General features: G+C 35.8%; 1 protein-coding gene across 1 annotated transcript in view; it reads left to right on the forward strand.

Moving 5' to 3' along the window:
* LOC104623234 (E3 ubiquitin-protein ligase CBL-B-like) overlaps positions 1-11,663 on the forward strand; it is a gene marked incomplete at its 5' end in the record, with an annotated part of 36,450 nt that extends 24,787 nt beyond the window's left edge. The window contains 5 exons of the mRNA XM_010290268.1: positions 1,466-1,554; positions 1,654-1,785; positions 3,086-3,223; positions 5,502-5,621; positions 10,967-11,663. Of these exons, the coding sequence (XP_010288570.1) occupies positions 1,466-1,554; positions 1,654-1,785; positions 3,086-3,223; positions 5,502-5,621; positions 10,967-11,229 (742 nt within the window). The remainder of the gene's footprint in view (positions 1-1,465; positions 1,555-1,653; positions 1,786-3,085; positions 3,224-5,501; positions 5,622-10,966) is intronic.
* Between the last annotated feature and the right edge of the window lie 6,729 nt (positions 11,664-18,392).

Below are 18,392 nucleotides of genomic sequence, written 5' to 3' on the forward strand. Positions count from 1 at the left end.
GTGGTGTCATGTTAAGTTATGTTAGTGCCTGTGGCTGGTTAGATTATTGAAAATGTAGAATAGATACAAATCAAAGTAGAAAGTATTCTCAGTTATGTAGTGTATATGCTGAGGAGTCAAAGGAAGTGTTGCCTCCACTGCATTTGGGAAATTGAACCAATCTAATTTCAAAGCTAGAAGCACCACTTCCTCTACTACTTCCCTGGGGAAATTAATTCATAACAAAATAGCTCTTACCATTATTTTTTTGTTTTGTTTTTAAAATCTTGTAATTATTCTTACATTGATTTCATTACTCCTAGTTAAAACTCTTGGGACTGCAAACACAATTTTCACTTCCTCTTTCCTGTTTATATATTTTAAATGATTCCAGACCTTTATTCATCCCTCCTTTCCATATGGCCAAAGCTGATAGGTTTATTCATGTTCGTACTATTGGTAAAAACCCAAGATCTGAAATTTTAGCTGTATATAACTCTAGCAGACTTGCCAGTATTTAGTAATAATGGTTCATCGTGGGTTGGGATTTTTATTTTAAAGCTGGAATTGTTTAGCATGGTGGCCTTTTTCCAAAGAAACTCTCTGTTCTTTCTGAATATGCAGGGTCCACAGTTCCAATGATAGGAGTAATTTCCCAGTTCTTTCGCATTTATTTAAACAATATTTAATATTATGAAAAGGCTTTTATTCTGTGTTTTCCCTGCAGTATTTCAACAGGCAAGATTATAGGCAACTTTGTACTGTTTGGTTTAGATGATGATCATATTTAATTTGATACTGTTGTTTGATTTTGAGGGTGTAATATGCTTCCAATTTAAAAAAATAGTAAACTGTGGTAGAAGTATCAGTGAGACTCACCTTTTTGATACAGAAATGAGTAGGCACCTGCAAAATTGCTTTAGCTAGTTCAATTTTTTTTTTTTATGTTTGGCTAAGAGTTTAGTTGATATTTGTTATTGCTAGTAGTGTGTTGTGGTGTTCTGTTCGGGGTTTTTTTGTTGTTTTGTTTTATTTTGTTTAATGACTTTTCTGTGTACTTCAGCATGGATGATTACCAAAATTTACATTTCCCGTACCATATTTCTGCTAGGGAAGATTCAACAGCTGGGAAGGCAAAATAGAATGATTGAGTCTGTGACTTAACTGTGTGAATAAACTAATGACCTCTGAAGTGAGGACTATGTTTAATGTTAGTTCTTCCTCGATCTTGTACTGCAGCCTTGAGTAAGTTATTTAAGCCGTGTCAGTATCCCACTAAGAAAGCAGTATAATCCTTCAAAGGAGTTTTCTTGACAGTTTACCAGTATCTGCTCTCAATATAAAAACCGTGAAGTTTAAAATTGCTGCAACTTACTGTCTTCCATTTGTTTCCACATAATGGACTGCCAGCTAAGGTACCTGGTCATTCTGGGAATTGATACTTGGATAAGTGGTTGATTGTTTCCTGTTTAATGTATGTCTTCAGGGTGTGTGAGAATGGTCAGTGTGCTGGAGTAACGAATGGGGGACACAGCAATACTTCTGAGATGAAGAAATCAAAACATCCAGAGTTAGGTATGTTTTTATTTTTCACTATTTAGCAAGAAAATTTACTCTGTGCTGTTCTAGGGGTACAGCGAGAAAACATTCACTTCTTGTGATTGTGTCATTCAGGAGATGTCTATGACTCACCTACTGTTCCGGTACCTTTGCCACCTGCACGACCTCCTACCAGAGACAACCCAAAACACAGCTCTTTGCTCAACAGGACACCCTCCGATTATGATCTTCTGGTGCCCCCTTTAGGTTGCAGACTTTTTGCTGATTATATTTAATGGTTAACATTGCCTAGATGGACTGAATGCCATGTTCATTGAAAAACAAACAATGTTGAGTATGTTAAGAGTACCAAACAAGCTATGGGCTAAATGTTACAGCTGTAAGTCAATAATTGTGTCAATGATCTGTGCTTGGTATCTGTCTGTAAGCTCTCATGCAAGATGGACAAAAAGGCATACTAAAGCTGTATTCAAGCTATAAAGAAAAGTAAAACTGCTTTCCCTAAAATAAATTGTAATTTTTTGTCCTTTAATATGAATTTGAGCATTGCAATTTAATGCAGAGTGGAGGCTTTTTCCTACTGTAGCTTAATTCCATTTCTTTTATCAAATACAAAGAAGAATGCTGAAGAGGTAGTGTTTAAAGTCAAAGAAAATGAAATTAAACTAATGAGTTAATTTCTGGGGTTTTTTTCCCACTATCAAGGGCCACTTCAAAACTCACTGCTGCCTACAGTCACCAAAAGCTATCTTTTCCAACCCTTATTTTTGTTATGTTCTCCTACACAAAAGTTAGTGAGCTCTGCATGTATACCGGGGCTGGGCTTGGCCACCACCCACACCTTCATTGATAAGTGCAGCTGCAAGATTGTTAGACTGTAGTGTATGTGTCATCTTCCAATTTTCTGGTTCCATAAAGCCTTTTGAACATTTGCCATGTTCCTGCACTATACTCTCTCTGGTCCCTGAAGTGTTCCTGAGTTGCGAGAGTACATAGAATGGAAGGCAGAAAAATACATGAAAATCACACTGCTTGGTAACCCCAGTCCTGTCTTCACCACCTTTGTGTAAGGGGTACATTCTTTTGCCAAGCCCTAGAAAATTCATTTTATATCTGGGGTCAGAGCTTTAGAACAGCAGATAAAGGTAATACTGGCATAAATGTAGCAGATTCAATGTAGTCAGCATTGGTGTTTGAATATAAATATTTCTGCTTAGCCACTGAAACATAGCTGTTATTCTACGAGGTATTCAGTGGAGCTTTCGTTACAATACATATTTTGCAATTGAGCCACTGAAAGAAATTTCTTCCCCCATCCCAGGAAAGAAACTCTGCACTGCAAAAGGTCATTCAGAGCATGACCTAAAAAGAGGATTGTGCGTAAGAGTCAGGTTTACAATTTCATTACCGAGTCACCGAACTGCTAGATGAACCCGTAGGATTAAAGGCCTCGGCAGCCAGAGAGAAATAAATTTTAAGCTACACTCTTTATTCTACAGTCCTTAATGAAGTTTTGCTCATCTAATAATTCTTTTCTAAAATGCAGGCGAAGATGCGTATGATAGCTCACCCCCTTCACTACCACCACCGCCACCACCGGCTCGGCACAGCATGATTGAGCACACAAAACCTGCTAGCTCAGGAAGCCGACCTCCTTCAGGACATGAACTGTTCCTTCATTCTGGTAGGAGTACAAAGGAAACAATGTATTTTATTTCATTTTCCTTTACGTCAGAAGCTTATCTGTTCTGTGATAAAGTTGTCATCAGACTTCAGAAGTCTCTTTTGTCTATACTTCATTATACGAAATACTAAAAACACCTTATTTTTTACTGATGGAGATGCAACAACTCAGAATATAAAGAGACTTCACTTTTCATTATCACAAAGTAATGAAATAAGGTCAATATTTCTATACCAGGCTAGACATTTTGGTAGATTGTACTTTTCTAGTAAGGGTTGTTACTCATGAAGTGTCAAGTTTTCTGTTGTAATCTGTAATACTAGTCTGTATCCTTTTGTCAATTCCATTGTTTTCTATAGTAAAACATAATTCATGGGTTTTATTTTCAAGTTGGAACTTGGGGAAAAGAATATCATGCTTTGTTAGAATTGTTGTAAAATTTTGCTGCAAAACTCTATTCAGGAAACTGTGTTCATAACCTTTTTGATGAGTCAATTTTTCACCTATTTCTCCCCATGAATCACTGTGACACTTTTTCAGTCTGGTGTTTTGCTTGTAAAAGGTATAAAAGCTCTGTTCACTATTTATGAATTTTGTCTTTGAGTTGAAAAGTGTTTGATTGTCAGGTTAAGTTGAATACGTTTGCTGCTGATGGTACAGATTACAACAGGATTTTTGTGAGTTGTAGTGCGTATCTGTGAATTGACTTTTTTGTCTCTGTGGAAGCTTCCAAAGGATGTTGGTGCCTTAAGTTTATCTGTCCCAGGAATATTTTCAGTGATTATCTACCTTGCGGTGTGGTTAGATGTCTTCCTCCTCCTATTTATTTTTCTTAGAAGTTGCATGGAGAGGGATAAATGAAATGTTTTGATGATAGTATCACAGGAATGATGCAACTCTGTAATAGCCTGGCAGGTTGTCGGGTGTTTGGCTGACCTTTGTGAGTGATACTAGCTGTGGGATGAAAGCAAGCTAGTGTAGGTTGAACTGGAATGACCTTTTATGGACTGTTTTTATTATTCAGTCCAGTCTGAATGGGTGCCTCAATTGTATCATCTGATGCAGAAACACACACTGCTGCACCATTCAGTTCTAATGGGAATGGAGAGGAAAAATAGAAGCCCTCACACACAGACGCACACAATCTCTGTTGATCTGTGCACAGTTCCCGGAAACATGCAGGGTTTTAAATTACTAAGTGTTATTTCCAAATAATCTAAGAAACATCCCTGATAGTGTTAAAAAAACATTTAATAGCTTTTAAATAAAAACCTGGAAAATATATTTACAGCCATGTATTGTTCTTCATAGTTGCATAGTGAATAAAATCAGCAGTTTTCATTAATCTTATAAGTGCATAAATCTACTTAGGCATATGTGGTTCTGTGGATTGATCTTTTTTATTCATATGTTATTTCTAAGCCATATTACTCACTTTGCATCTTGTCAAATAAACTGCTGTAGATGATTTATGATGAGTTTTTGATGGATGGTTTCCATACAAGTCTTGGGGGTGATTTCTCAGCTATCCATCAGTCTGTCAGATTAGAATAATAATGTTATCATCAACAGCAGCAAAAAGTTGCACTCACACACAAACACTTCCATGAGTCCAGAGCAGAAGCCAGGTCCAGGATGATGTTAACACTTGCTCAGCTGCATCCTCAATGGCCCCCAAAAAAAAAAAAAAAAAAAAGAGAATGCAGTATTTCAGGACTATATATTTCTCTCATCTTTTATATTCTGTTCCTGTAATCAGCAGAGAGAAGCCTAGTCACAGCCTTTACCAGTCCCTGTAATATATACCCATAGCTGGGACTGTGTGAATGGGAAATCTGCCCTGCAGTCTTTATGAACTGCAAAGCATAGAAGTGTTACCAAGCTCTAACCAAACTAAATAGCTGGGATGTTTCTAACTGTGCTGCTTCAGGCTTAGCAGCCTCTTCCATGCTTTGCCAGCCACAGTCCTAGCAGTGTTGGGTAATTGAAAGGTACCTCATGGATGTAAACAGAAGAGCCATGGTCAGTGCACAATAGACCACCTTTGAGCTGTGCTCTTGTTTTTGTCACTTCAAGACATAGTTACATGGCTACTGTGCAAGTGCTGGATTTGGAAGTATATGTGCATATGCCCATGCTGTGGGGGAACACCTCTGTTTGGATTCATAGCTCCTCTGTCTGAAGGGAGGCCATTTTAAGCCTAGGTTTAATGCATCAGCCCTCCCCAAAATAATAATTCTAATTATTCTAAGAGACCTTTTTTGTTCTGTTATTGCAGATCCCCATTTTGATCCAATAACTGGTCATGTTCCTTTGCCACCTGCTCGCAGAGTAACTGGAGAAAACATCAAAACAAATAGGACATCTCAAGACTATGATCAACTTCCTCCCTCTTCAGGTAAGGTACAACTATTCTTGTAGAAAATGACAACTTTCTGAAGCAAATAACTTTCACCCATAATGTCCAATAAGGTTTTTGTCATTCTGGGCAACAAATGGCAATGGTAATACTGCTTTACACAAATACGAAATCATCAAAGGATAACAGAGATTGAAGTTCAGCAATAAAGATAAAGTGGCTACCTGTTGTCTGTAAGTGTAGATATTATGGCATCAATTTCACTAGCTGCAAAACTGAATGCCTTTATGAGTTCTAGTGTTCCTTATTGTTTGAGAAAGGCAGAGAATTTTCTGCCATGTTTAACGCTCACCAGAGATAGAAGTCCTGCAGGGACCACGGGCATCTTGCTTCCATCTTAGTTTCATTACTTCTAAAAAACAAAAAAACCCAGTAGCTTCACTCTCTAAAGTATTATTATTTACTGATCCTTTTTGTTAATATGTTTGTCTAAAATTCTAAGAATTTTTTTTTTAATAAAACAAGAAGAACCAAAACCAATTAAAATTCAGTCTTCCATTTGCAGTGGAACAGGTCCAGCAGAAGCAATTCCTCTGCCATAGAAATTTTGCTTATGGTTTTCAGACAACATGAATACTATTTAAGGGGAAGCTACTCTAATTAATTAAAATAATTATAAGATATAAAATCTAAAATAAAATATTACCTGTATTTCAAAGTAGTTTCACCAATTCGTAAACAAATTTCCTTTTTGTTAGATATGCATGGTATGGTATATGTGGAAGGGGGAGGATTGTCCCACCTGCATCATTTTACTGTGTGGGGAGACCACACAAAGAAAGAGCCAAGTGATGCTTTGAGTCATTATTCATTCTCCAGATAAGAGCGAATTGTGTGTGAAAACTCTAATGCAGGAGGAGATGAAGGGACTTATTTCTCCAGTCTTCCAGTTGTAATGTTCATCAGTGTTTAATTGCAACAGTCACGAGTGGAAAAATGATACATTTTTAAATTGTAATTATATCTCTCCTTCTTAGGAATACGTAGTTCATCTCTGCTGTGGTATAGGAATGAAAGAATATATTTTTCCAACTTAAAGTACGGGAGTATGGGGGAAATTAAGTAAGCCTGAGGAGCGCTACAGAATTTTTAATGAATAGCATATCTGAGAAGTAGTATGACGCCTTTGGTAAATACCAGCACTTTTGGGAGGATACCTCTACGAATATAACAGTGTTTCTCTTTTTTAATACGTTTTTAAATATTTTATATTAATTAATATAAAAATTAATTAAATATTATTATATTAATTTGTAATTTTTTATAATGCAAGTTTTATATGTGACACTGAGGGATCTATTTGTCTTACAATGTTAACCTGATTTATTTAGGGCATTTTAAATTCTTTTATAATGCAAATTATGACAGTGATATAACTACCTTTTAAAGCTACAGAGTTTTTGTGCAATTCTGTGGTAGAACAATTTTTAATTTTCCTAAATTGCTGCAAGATGTTTGCTACTTAAGATCTTGGGTACATTCTGATGTCACTTAATAAATACTTTTCTATCTGTATGTTTCCTTTAGAGCCATCTTCTAAAACACCCACATGTGTGGACATTTGTTACAAATATTGTTCTAAATCAGCATCAGCAAAATATTCAATTTAATTTCAATTAAATGAAAACTGTGTGATAGATCATGTCATCATCTTAATTGGAAAGTTGTTTTTACAGTGGCAGTAATTCCATAGAACAGAATTGATGAGCTTCAGGATGAACTGATTCACCTTCACCTATGATTTAAAAAGACAATGTAGAGATGTAACTCTATTCAGAACTTTTGTTTTTGCATTTATTGTGAACTAATCACTTCACTTAAAAAAGCTTTATTTTAGCCCTTTTGTTTGGTGATTCTTTGGACTAGCTGGAAAAGAAATGTAGTTTACGCTAAAATCTAATTATAATTTAGCCACTGGGCTCCCTGGAGTAGCATGGGCAGTCCTTTAACTTCTGTGCTTCGGTTTGACTGTTTTTAAGATTTCTGTCATGATGTTTAACTGAATCATTAACATGTAATGAGAAATTTATTCTAATTCAGCAACATATTTAGTATTGAACACTTAAGAAATAGTTCTCAACTATGCACCTAAGTATCCCAAAGGCGTGTTTTTTCAAAGTTCTTCAGTACAACTTTTTAAAATTATTACAATAAAAGCAAGAGAAGGAGATATTGCTAATAGCATATTTTACCTACGCAAAGCCAATGATACTTGGGAAAAGTAGAAGAAAATTAGGCCTCTAATACAGATGTCTGCTGTATTTTACTGAATTTAGCTATTCTGTAAGAAATGGATTCAGATCGGTGGTTAAGTATATTTTTCTGCTTCCTATTCACTCATCTGGCCTTATTAAAGCTCTTGCATGCAAATTTAAATTCCTTTACATGGAAATGATGGGAGGAGGGTGTCACATATTATTTCAGGGTGGATTTCAATTAACCCTAAGGGAACTAATCTGTTGTAGTAATGCAAAATATGAAGACAAGGCATAAAAGCTTGATGGACTGATATGCGCAATTACTTCTTTCTCACTTTCTCCCTGTCAGTGCCTTAGTATAGGTATCCCCTGGGTATGCTTTGTTCCTGTACTCCAGTTAGATTAGATATAGCTGCTTGCCATTGCTCCACAGAGGTCCTTGCACAACAAGCCTTCATCACCTGGTTCTCTGATGCTTCTCAGCCTGTCAGTGAAAGACCATGGAACATACAGGAGTAGCAGCAAGGGAAGAAAAGAAGAGGGCCATTTCACAGCAGAGAGGAATAGACAGTTGGCATCACTACAAATATCCTCCCACTGTGCCACAGATCTCTCATCTTTTTCCACGCTTTTTAAACACTTACTAAATGTGCCTGTCTCTGGCTTTATACTAACTCGTTACCTGAGGATTAAATCTAGTGCTGAATTACAGAAACGTGAGTGATAGAGGAAATTTCTTGCTGTAGAAACTGTTAATTGAATTACACAATTAGAAAATCTATTTGAATTTTTAGTAAGACATGCATGGTGGCTGAAACATCAGAGAGGATGGGAGGTTGGGAAGGAAAGTCCTGCTTAAATACCTCTATCTCAATGTCCAGATGGACATGCAGCTTAGGCTTAGTATCTTCAAGCTCAGGATCCAATGTGATAACCAGCTTCAGCTAGAATTTTATATGGATCTGAAGATATTGAAAGAGATGTCAGTGCTTAAGAAAATAATAATGGGAATTGAGTTAGAGAAGGCTGAAGATCTTGAAGTATCTGTGCTATAGAGAGATGTCACTGTAGTGAGAATAAAATGCCTGTGCTGCAGATCTGCTGACAGAATTAAAAATGACCTTTCTAAATGATGTGATTGCTTAAGAAAGTTTGTTTGGAAGCTTCAGCAAAGTGAAGGTTTTATAAAAGTTTTATACTTCAGTTTTAAGCCTGTATTAGACTGGGTAGAGCAAAAAAAAAAATCTCATGTAGCACACATACAGAAGGATCTGATCTATGCATAAGGAATTTCTGCTGTGCTTCAAGCACAGGGGAAAACATAAAGTTTGCAAATTAATTTTGTTTTATCCTCTATAGAAATGAAGTCCATAATAAAATGTGCATATTAAAACAGTTTTAAATGTTTGTGAAAGAAAACTGATTGTTTTTAACATGGTATACCATTATTTTAAATACAAAGAATATTATTCTGTTGCTCTCGAGTTTTTTAAAATAAGTGAAATGAGAAATTTGAACTTGTTTCTTATTTTGTTTTTAGTTATTAACCACATTTTCTGAGCTATAGTTAATTTCTCAAACAAATATGTTTCATGGATCTTCCACACCTTCATAGCAGATTTGGGTCTGCTTCAGGTGTGTTTACTAGAATGTTCAGCATTGATATAATTCTTTTAATCTTCAAAGAGAAAAAAATCATAATAAATATGAAGTAGCCCTTACTATCTCTAGGTTGTGTTATAACTATTTGCAAGGAAAGTAGGCAATGAAATTAGGACGAAATTAATCTTAGCCCTTACTGTAAATTTTTAACCAAATTGCTGTCATGTATTTATTATACAAATATCACCATCTTGCTAAAAGTCTGATTTGCTTATCTTCTCTGAATTAAGAAATGGAATTAAAATTTATAGCAACACTGTCATCTGAATGCATGGAAACTAAGTTGAGAGAGAAATACACCGTGGTTAGACGTTCACTAATGTGAACTATTTTCATTCATCTGAAGTGTTTAATGCACTCAGTTGAATTACAGTTCTTTTTATCCAGTGTTATGATAAGGTAGCATCTTGTAACAGCAATACTAGAAATACAACATTCTTTCATCACTAAAAAACTGCCTCTGAAGTAGTTAACACTGCAAAATGCCATTGCTGTCAGTGTAAGTAAACAGAAAGTATCACAGCCAGAAATTCCTCCAATTTATCTATCAAAGTCACTGTTGATGGAACTTTTTAGAACCCTTTTTGAAGGATTAAAGACTTTCCTTTTTTTTTAAATACTTTGCTCTTGAAAGTGTTTTCTGCTCTATGCCCGCTTGTATTTAAGCTTCTTATTGTGGAATCGGTGAGGATGAAGAGGTTTCAAGTAAAGTACTAAGTTTACTTAAGCACAAAACTCTTGACTCTGAGAAGATTAGCAAGTTTGAATATTAGCTTTTTTTTTTCATCAGCACATCATGATTCTTAGCACCAACATTAACTGTGAAGGTTAACCTTTCCATAGAAGAGAAGGAAAGAGGAGGTATTTCCAAAGGGGCACTGGAGAAGAAGGGTTGTATCCTGTCCTCACCACTGAAAATAATTGGACTAGAGGGTTTTTTTAAGAAGCTGGGGGTTTTTTTGTACTCGTGCATAGCTGCTATGCGTGAAATGAGCTGCAATTGACTGAACAGAATCTGCAAGATGTACCAACAAGTGAAGGATTTTTCTCCCTCAGGCGTATTTGGCTGGATTCCTCTTTGCACAGTTTATGGTCCTGAACAAAATTGTGACCAAACTTCTATTTTTTTTAAACAGACTAAGAAAAAGTTCTCAAACTTTTAAAATTTTGGCTGGCTATTTTCACCATCTTTGTTTCATCATACTTTCTTTTTCTTCCAACTTTGGATAATTCAGATTGTAACTTGCATGTTCCTATCATATTATTATAATAGTATTTCACTACACTATGTCCATTTTGGATGCTCTTTGCTTCTGACCAAATTTTAAAATGAGATCTATCTATGAATTAAAATATGTCTTCATGTTTCTTTAGAATTTTACTTTTTAAACTGTTTCATGAGGCTTGACGTTCCTATATTTTAAGCCAATTTATAATTATTCTTATCTCCTTTATTTGAAACAGATGGTTCACAAGCACCAGCCAGGCCCCCTAAACCACTTCCTCGGAGGACTGCACCAGAAATACACCACAGGAAAGCATACAGCTCAGACAATTCCGTGGAAAATGTGGATGCAAAAATAGCAAAACTTATGGGAGAGGGCTATTCCTTTGAAGAAGTCAAGAGGGCACTTGAAATTGCCCAGAATAATGTTGACGTGGCCCGTAGTATTTTAAGAGAGTTTGTCTGTTTTCCTCCACCGGTCTCCCCACGTCTCAATCTATAGCAGTGTCAAGATATTCTTGGAGCATGTGAATTCTACATAAACACATGTGGATTGGGGAATGAGAGGAAGAAGAGAATGGAATATTTTTCTTTCATCCTTAGTAGAAGGGTGTTTGTTTCCAGCCGTTTATCAAAGGCTCATGGCTGCTCTGATCAAGACTTACAAATATGCTGAGGCTTATGTATTTTTGCTAGCCATACTTTTTTAAATCAGGGTTGAACTGACAAAATAATTTAAAGAAGTTTACTTCGCTAGAACTTTTAATCTGTGAAATGCTTTTTCTTGTTTACAAGTTGGCAAGTTACAGTTTTCTAGTTGATACCTGTACTATGTTCCTGTTCATATTCCTTTGTACTTGTGGTCAGTTCTGCTGTAGCATTCCCAACAGTTTCCATGCTGACCACCCCATCAACTAAATCATCACTTTCCAGAAATTCTGTGTTTGTTTTGTTTTTTTTCTCTTACGAGATGCTTTAATTGTTTTTTGCATTTCAGCTCATCAAATGCAAAAAGTATGTGGCCTTCACTACTGATTTTTTTTTTTTTCTTTTGAGATTCCTTTGCTTTTGAGAGAGGAAATATCTGAATGTAAAATGCATTATTCTATCTATGAACTGCCTTTTTAAAGGTATTTTGACAGTAATGTTGGGCAGCTTTCTGTTTAACATGAATTCTATGACCTGTAATCCTCAAGGTCTTTTATATATAGTTTCCACAAAAAAAATCCCAACCAACAAATAACACTTCATGCAGCAGTGATACTGAGTTCTGACATGTAAAAAAAAGCCAAATGCACATGATAATAACTGTGTTTTGATTACACACTACTGGCACCAGTTCTCTGTGACTTATGTAAACTGAGGCATGCCAGACTAGAAGGAATCTTTTTTGAATCATATTAATGGTATTCAGGTAAATTCCAGTTCTAGCTTCTGTAACGTAGAATGCGGTTAATTTTTTGAGTGATTATCCTGTGGTCCATTATGGCTTGGAGCAGTTTGTATTAACATGGAAACGTTAAATCTTTGATGCACTGTTAATTCCTAATGCTACTGTAGCAATATTTTTTGCAAAGTTCTTGAGTAACCTCTTCCTCTGTACACTTTATTATTCTCAAGTATGTGTTTAATACCCAAATTCATCCACTCACTTCCCAGCTGCTTAGTTGGAAATACATATTTGCTTTACATGGTTAGTGATACTCCAGGCTTTGACATTTTATTTTTGAGCCCAAATTGATACAAGCCAAATTAAAAATCTTCCCAATTTTAAAAGAGAGAGAAGACAACTCTGTTCTTAGTATACTCAAAGTTAAGTCCAAATATTTCCTGAATAATTATTAAGATTGCTGCTTTCTTGGGTTTTGGTTTTTGGGTTTGTTTGTTTTGTTCATTGTTTTTTATGAAACTTTGAAATCTTCTTTCCTTTTCTTAGAATTAAAAAGATAAAACCATGTGGTAGTTAGAATATTTTTCACATCTTGAGATGTGACCAGTATATGAGAATTTTCACAGTGTGCTAAGCTGGGTGTGAGGTATATATCAGTTGTTCCCTTTCAGGTGTCAGTGTTCTCCTTCTCTCAGATCACTTACAGGATCAGATCTCAGCAGCCAATGCATTTGTTTTAAAAGTTTTTTTTTTTTTTAAAGACAGCAAATGGCTGAATTGCAGGATTCAAAATAACTGGAAACACCCAGTAGAAATTACTGTGATATCTCAAAGTCCATCATTTCATCAAAGAACTTACTCTTAAAACTAATTAAATAAATTATTTTGTAGCATCACAAAGCATAGTATGGATATCATTAATCTGTTTCAGTGATAAAAGATGATCAGGAGAATTCAGGGTATAGGGAAGAGCTGTTCTGTTTTGATTTAAGCAAATGATTCTGAGTTTATGTCCTAGAAAAGGGCATTTGTGACTTCCTTTAAATGTTCATTCCTTGAGTACAGCTTATAAAAAGTTTTGGTTGAAGTTTATATTCTGTTCTTTTAGTTCAAGTAAGTGTATCTTTCCTCTGTTTTGGGGAAGAGTTTTGTGTAGTCATGAATCCTCTTGTTCATTTGGTTTGTTTACAACATCCCTCTAGGATTTTAGCTGACTATAAATCAAAATTATTCACACTATTAAATTAAAGTCTGTGGTTGTACTGGAATTACTTAAATGAGGTTCTAGCATAACTGTCAGGATAGCAATGATGACAGTGGAAAAAAAGAACACTTTACCAGGATGAGCAAACAATCTGCAGACTTAGTTTTGAAATTTGGAATTGTAATGGAAAACTCATTTTCTCATTTTTATGCAGCAGCTTAGTATAAATGACAGCCTTATGTTTCAATTAGAGGCTGGAACTGCTGCCTGATAGATTAAGGCTTTTAAATTTTTCCTTTTCCTTTCTGGTTGTGACCAACAGTGACACTTCTGTTTTTTTAGTTTGTGTTAAAAAAAGCTTGATGAGCAGTATTTTGAGTGGTAACTTGAGAAGAGTTCCATTAATCTTTAAATGAGTGTGTTAATTACACTTCTAAATAGTGGAACATTAAAACTATTAACCAAAACAGGTTTGAAATAGTCTTCAAGTCAAACACAGCAAAATTGCTTTGCCTGGAGTGTCGATATTTACTATGCAGGAATTAATAGGCTTAAAATGAATTAATCTGGCTACAGTCTAGTTCTCTAAATACATAGTTCTATGAACATATTTTAACCTTTGAAAGGCTTAAAGGTTTGAGCCTGGCAGTGTGTTATGCACATATATAACTTTAAGGAAGACTGACTTCAGTGAGGGTGCTTGAATAAACGAAATTGGTTAAACTCAGAAACATGTGCTATCATATTTCTTCCGATTCAATGTCATTGCAGGCTTTCAACCATCATTCTAATGTCTGCTGGCCTCACCTTTTATCTACCTTTAGCTAAATTACTGCAGTTTAAGCAAATTGGCTGAATCAGAACTTGAGCAAAGTAAGTGGACATCGGCAGCATGGATCTCTTCCAAAGACTATGAGTAGAAAAAAATTGGAATTGTGATAAAATAAATTAATTTAATATGATTATCCATGTTAATGGCTTGGCTGGAACCCTAAAATGGCCACTGGTAAAATTTGTTAATGTTCCGTATCTCAAGAGTGCATCTGGCACAGTTTTTTCCATAATGTGAATTTAGGAAGTTTTGTACCAGGATCATTTCTTCTGTTACATTTCTCTCATTTTCAGCTTGAAACTTTACTTTGCACTGATGACTCTGACCTGAAAGCATTTAAATTTGTGTCTTAAAAGCTTGACAGATTTTGAATCAAATAAACACAGTATTCTAAGCAAATTCAGGTACTACCTGTTGACCTGGAATTTAGCGCTTTTAGGAATGACTTCTTGAAAATGGACTTCAGTAGTTTCCATTTTGAAGGATTTTCTTTCAAATAACTATTTTATCTGAAAATGCCTTTTATAAACTTGTCTAACGTGGCAAACTTAGTGATGTGTTCAATTAATTTATATTTTATTCAACATTCTTTTTAAATTTTGGTTATTATGTAAGCTCAAGTTCTTTATCTGTTCATGTAAGGTATTTTATAAAATTAATGTTAACAGAATGTCGGGTTGGTCTGTGATTTTTCAAGACTCTGTGGTCTCTGTTATTGAATTTTACCACTTTTCATATGCTGCTTTAGAAACATAGACAATCCTATGTAGGGGTCTTAGAAACCATTTTTTTGTAAGCCACAAAAATGAGGCCTTGCTCTAAAATAAGGTTAATCGTTGCATTGAGGCATTTCCTTTATATCCCCATACATAATTTCTAAATTTCAAAATTTAATGGTAAAAATTTATAAATTGGCAGTCATTTCAGAATGTCCATGTAATAGTTGTATGGCAGAAAGATGGTAATCATTAAATACTTAGAATCCATTGTGGTGAACATGTAGTCTGACTGTACATTGATTTACAGGATTGTTTTCCTGAAGAAAATTACAGTAAGGTCACATTGATATTTCTTTAACATTTTGTGCATTTACATTCTCATGTATTGTACTTTTAATGTAAAAAATACTTGAGGAGTGTAAAACTTTTTTTTTGTTACTGTATTCCAGCATTCTGAAAGAAGTTTAGAAAATCTGACCCCTCTACTATGCATGATAATACAGCTGTTACTATTTAAAGCAGACCACCATTCCCCACAGGTTGGATTAGACCTTCAATGATGAGTTTTTCATGGTACTTTTCTTCAGTCTATGTTAAATACTTGTCCATTATATAGGTTACTAGTCATATTACTAAGTAGGGGAAGTTAACTCTTTGGTGTACTTGTCCGTAGTACTATAGTTGCCTGTTTCTTTCATTTGTACTCTTCTGATGTGAAAGCCAGCTGTCACTTCAGTTGTGTTATAATCAAATTTTAGCAGCTGGGTGCTCCAGGAATGTTTCAGGAATTTTTGTTTGGTAGACAAAGTTATTAATTCTGTACAAGATACCTGCCTCCCTTTATCAGTTGCAATGAGTCTCAATCAAGAAAATGAAAGTTTAGATTTTAAACCACTGTGTGTTACTTTGGCACCTGAACATTCAGTTTGTCCGCAGATGATTTCATGTCTATCAGGGAAAATTCTTATTCAAAATAATTCCTAAAACCCAAAACTCTTAATCTTAAATCACAAAAAAAATCTTAGATTTGTGAAATCCCATAACCTTCCTGAACATCATAAGGAATTCAAAGGCATCATAATAATATGAACCATGACAAAACTTTTTGCTTCCTAGACCTGCCAGAAACAAAAGCACAAACCCATTGAATACTGGTCTTCTGACACTGTGAAGCTGCTTGCATCTGTCGTGATCTGTGAAGGAATCACCAAGTCTAACTACGATAATGAAAAAAGTCAGCTTTTTTTTTTTTTTTATTGCAATAGCTGCCATGGGAGCCATCAAGATGGGAGAAGGGCAGAGAACTCCATAGAAGATGATAGTTCTCTTCTAAATCCAAGATTTAGATTTAGGGGCTAAATCCAAGCCCCTCTCTCCTGGCGTACAAGATTTAGCTGTTTTGAACTGCCTGGGTGTCTAGTGCAAATGAAGGAGTATTTGGTAAGACTACTCCAGTCTCAATTACTGTGTCCTTCTCCAAGAAGTTCTTTAAAGGACATGGTGTTTTGGAACAGGATGCCAGGATCTTAGAGGGAAGTGGGAAGTAGCACTCTGCTCAGAATGTTTTTTGATACTAGCAAAACAACCAAAATCTTCATAAGCATTTAAGTAAACACCTCTGTTTTAAAGCTCATCATCTCGGTTTTTGAAGGGTGTGTATATTACATGCATATCTACCTGCTAGTCTGGTGAAGCATGGAGGAGAGAGTATTCCAACTGATGCCAGCCTGCGGAATTCAGAATTAGGCCACAGTACTCACCTCTGCAAAATATCTGTTCCTTTTGGATAGCTGAATGGAATCTGCAGAATAATCAAGCTACTATAGTCATCCGTGTTTCAAAAGGCGAGTTTTTGTCTCTAGATAGCTGGGGAGGTGCATATATTTACTCCAAAATAGATAGCTTTCTTCTATGTGTATGTGTAATGATTAGGACAGTGAAAATAATAAATGGTCCCTAGTTTTCATTGGAACACAAGGTAATAGGTGCCCTAAGGAGAACTTGTCCTCTGTTAATTTGCTGCTTGAATATCACTGAATTTCAAATGTTGTCCAAAGGTAAGTGAGTCTACATCCTCAGCTGTTGAGAAATACCTCAGGGTAGTGGCTGGCATTTTCTGAAGTTACTATCTTGCTTGAACATGTGACTTTCAGGTGTTTCCTCTTGAAGTTTACATATTCATTACCAGTTCAATATTATCCATATATAATTCTTGGACCATTATTTCAAAATTTTTATTCTCTTTTTTCCTATGGCTTTTCATTATGGCTGTTATCAGTAGTATCTTTATTATCTGCGCTTAGAGACTGAAATTAGAGTTATCCTGTTGTCATACATCCCAGCTTGGGCCAAGTTCAGCCCTGCTTTTGTCCCGCAACAGATGCATCACTTTGCATCCTCATCTGCTCCCTCTAAGATGTTTTTTGTCTCTTCCTCCCACCCCAAATCTCTTCACAGCGGCATCAACCACCAGCACATCCTCCATCTCAGTAACAACAGACATTTGACGGTTTCCCATCTCAGCTTGGACCACATCTGTATTTTCTGTAATCCTTCATAAGCATTCTGCTAGTCTTCCCTGTCTCAATCATTATACAGATTCTCTGTGCCATATCCGAATGGCCCCTGTGAACACAGTCATCCAAAATGGATTCAGAATTCTGTGAGAAAGCCTGTTTTCTTTGTTAATATCACTGGGTTTTTTTCCTGCTCCTTTCTTGGCCTGGAAATATGTTCTTGTGTTTCATTATTTGTTTGTCAGGGACAGAGATGAAATCCACTGCTTATTTCAGCAGATCCCTATTCTGCTTCTGAGATGTGAAAACAATAAAGACATCTTCTCCTAATTACAGTCCTTGTGTTTGAGATGGTTTGTGTCTTAATATGAGAGTTAAGTTTGTCCCATGAGTGTGGTCTGTAGCTTGGAAAGTCACAATTATATTTGATTACTTCTAGTATTGAGTGAGGTGCAGGTTGAAGGAGTTAATTTTATAAGACATGTCAATGAAGTTGGGAAGTCACTTGAGATAAAGGTAACTGATTATCATGAGTGGCTGGGATAAAAGATTAACTCTATACCTTTGATGTCAAAGAAAGAAGTATCATGTAGCTTGAAAATTCTCGCACAGAAAAAGTAAAAGCACGACTTCTGAATGATTCTACCAGTGGTCCCCAAAAGAACTTTATTCTTCATTTGTTAGGTAGCCTTGCCCACAGGTTGGTTGTGATGATGATAATTTTGTAGCTCTTTAGGTGAACCAATATTTGTGAACATGACTGTAGATAGAGGGTTCCTGGGTTTGCATGCTGCTGCCTCGGGGTAAGCACTGTCGCTTTCCCAAAATCTAACAGAAATGGGACTGTTTATATTAGGTCTCACACAAATGTAGACTACCCACCTGCAAGAGATCCTCCAGAGACAAGGCAGCTAGGTGGAGAGACAAGGGTTGAGAATGTACAAGCTAAGTGAGCAAGGAGGTGGTGAAGGTGGTGTGTTAAAACCATGATTTTGGGGCAGCAG

Source organism: Phaethon lepturus, unplaced genomic scaffold (assembly GCF_000687285.1).
Source record: "Phaethon lepturus isolate BGI_N335 unplaced genomic scaffold, ASM68728v1 scaffold237, whole genome shotgun sequence".
NCBI lineage: Eukaryota > Metazoa > Chordata > Aves > Phaethontiformes > Phaethontidae > Phaethon > Phaethon lepturus.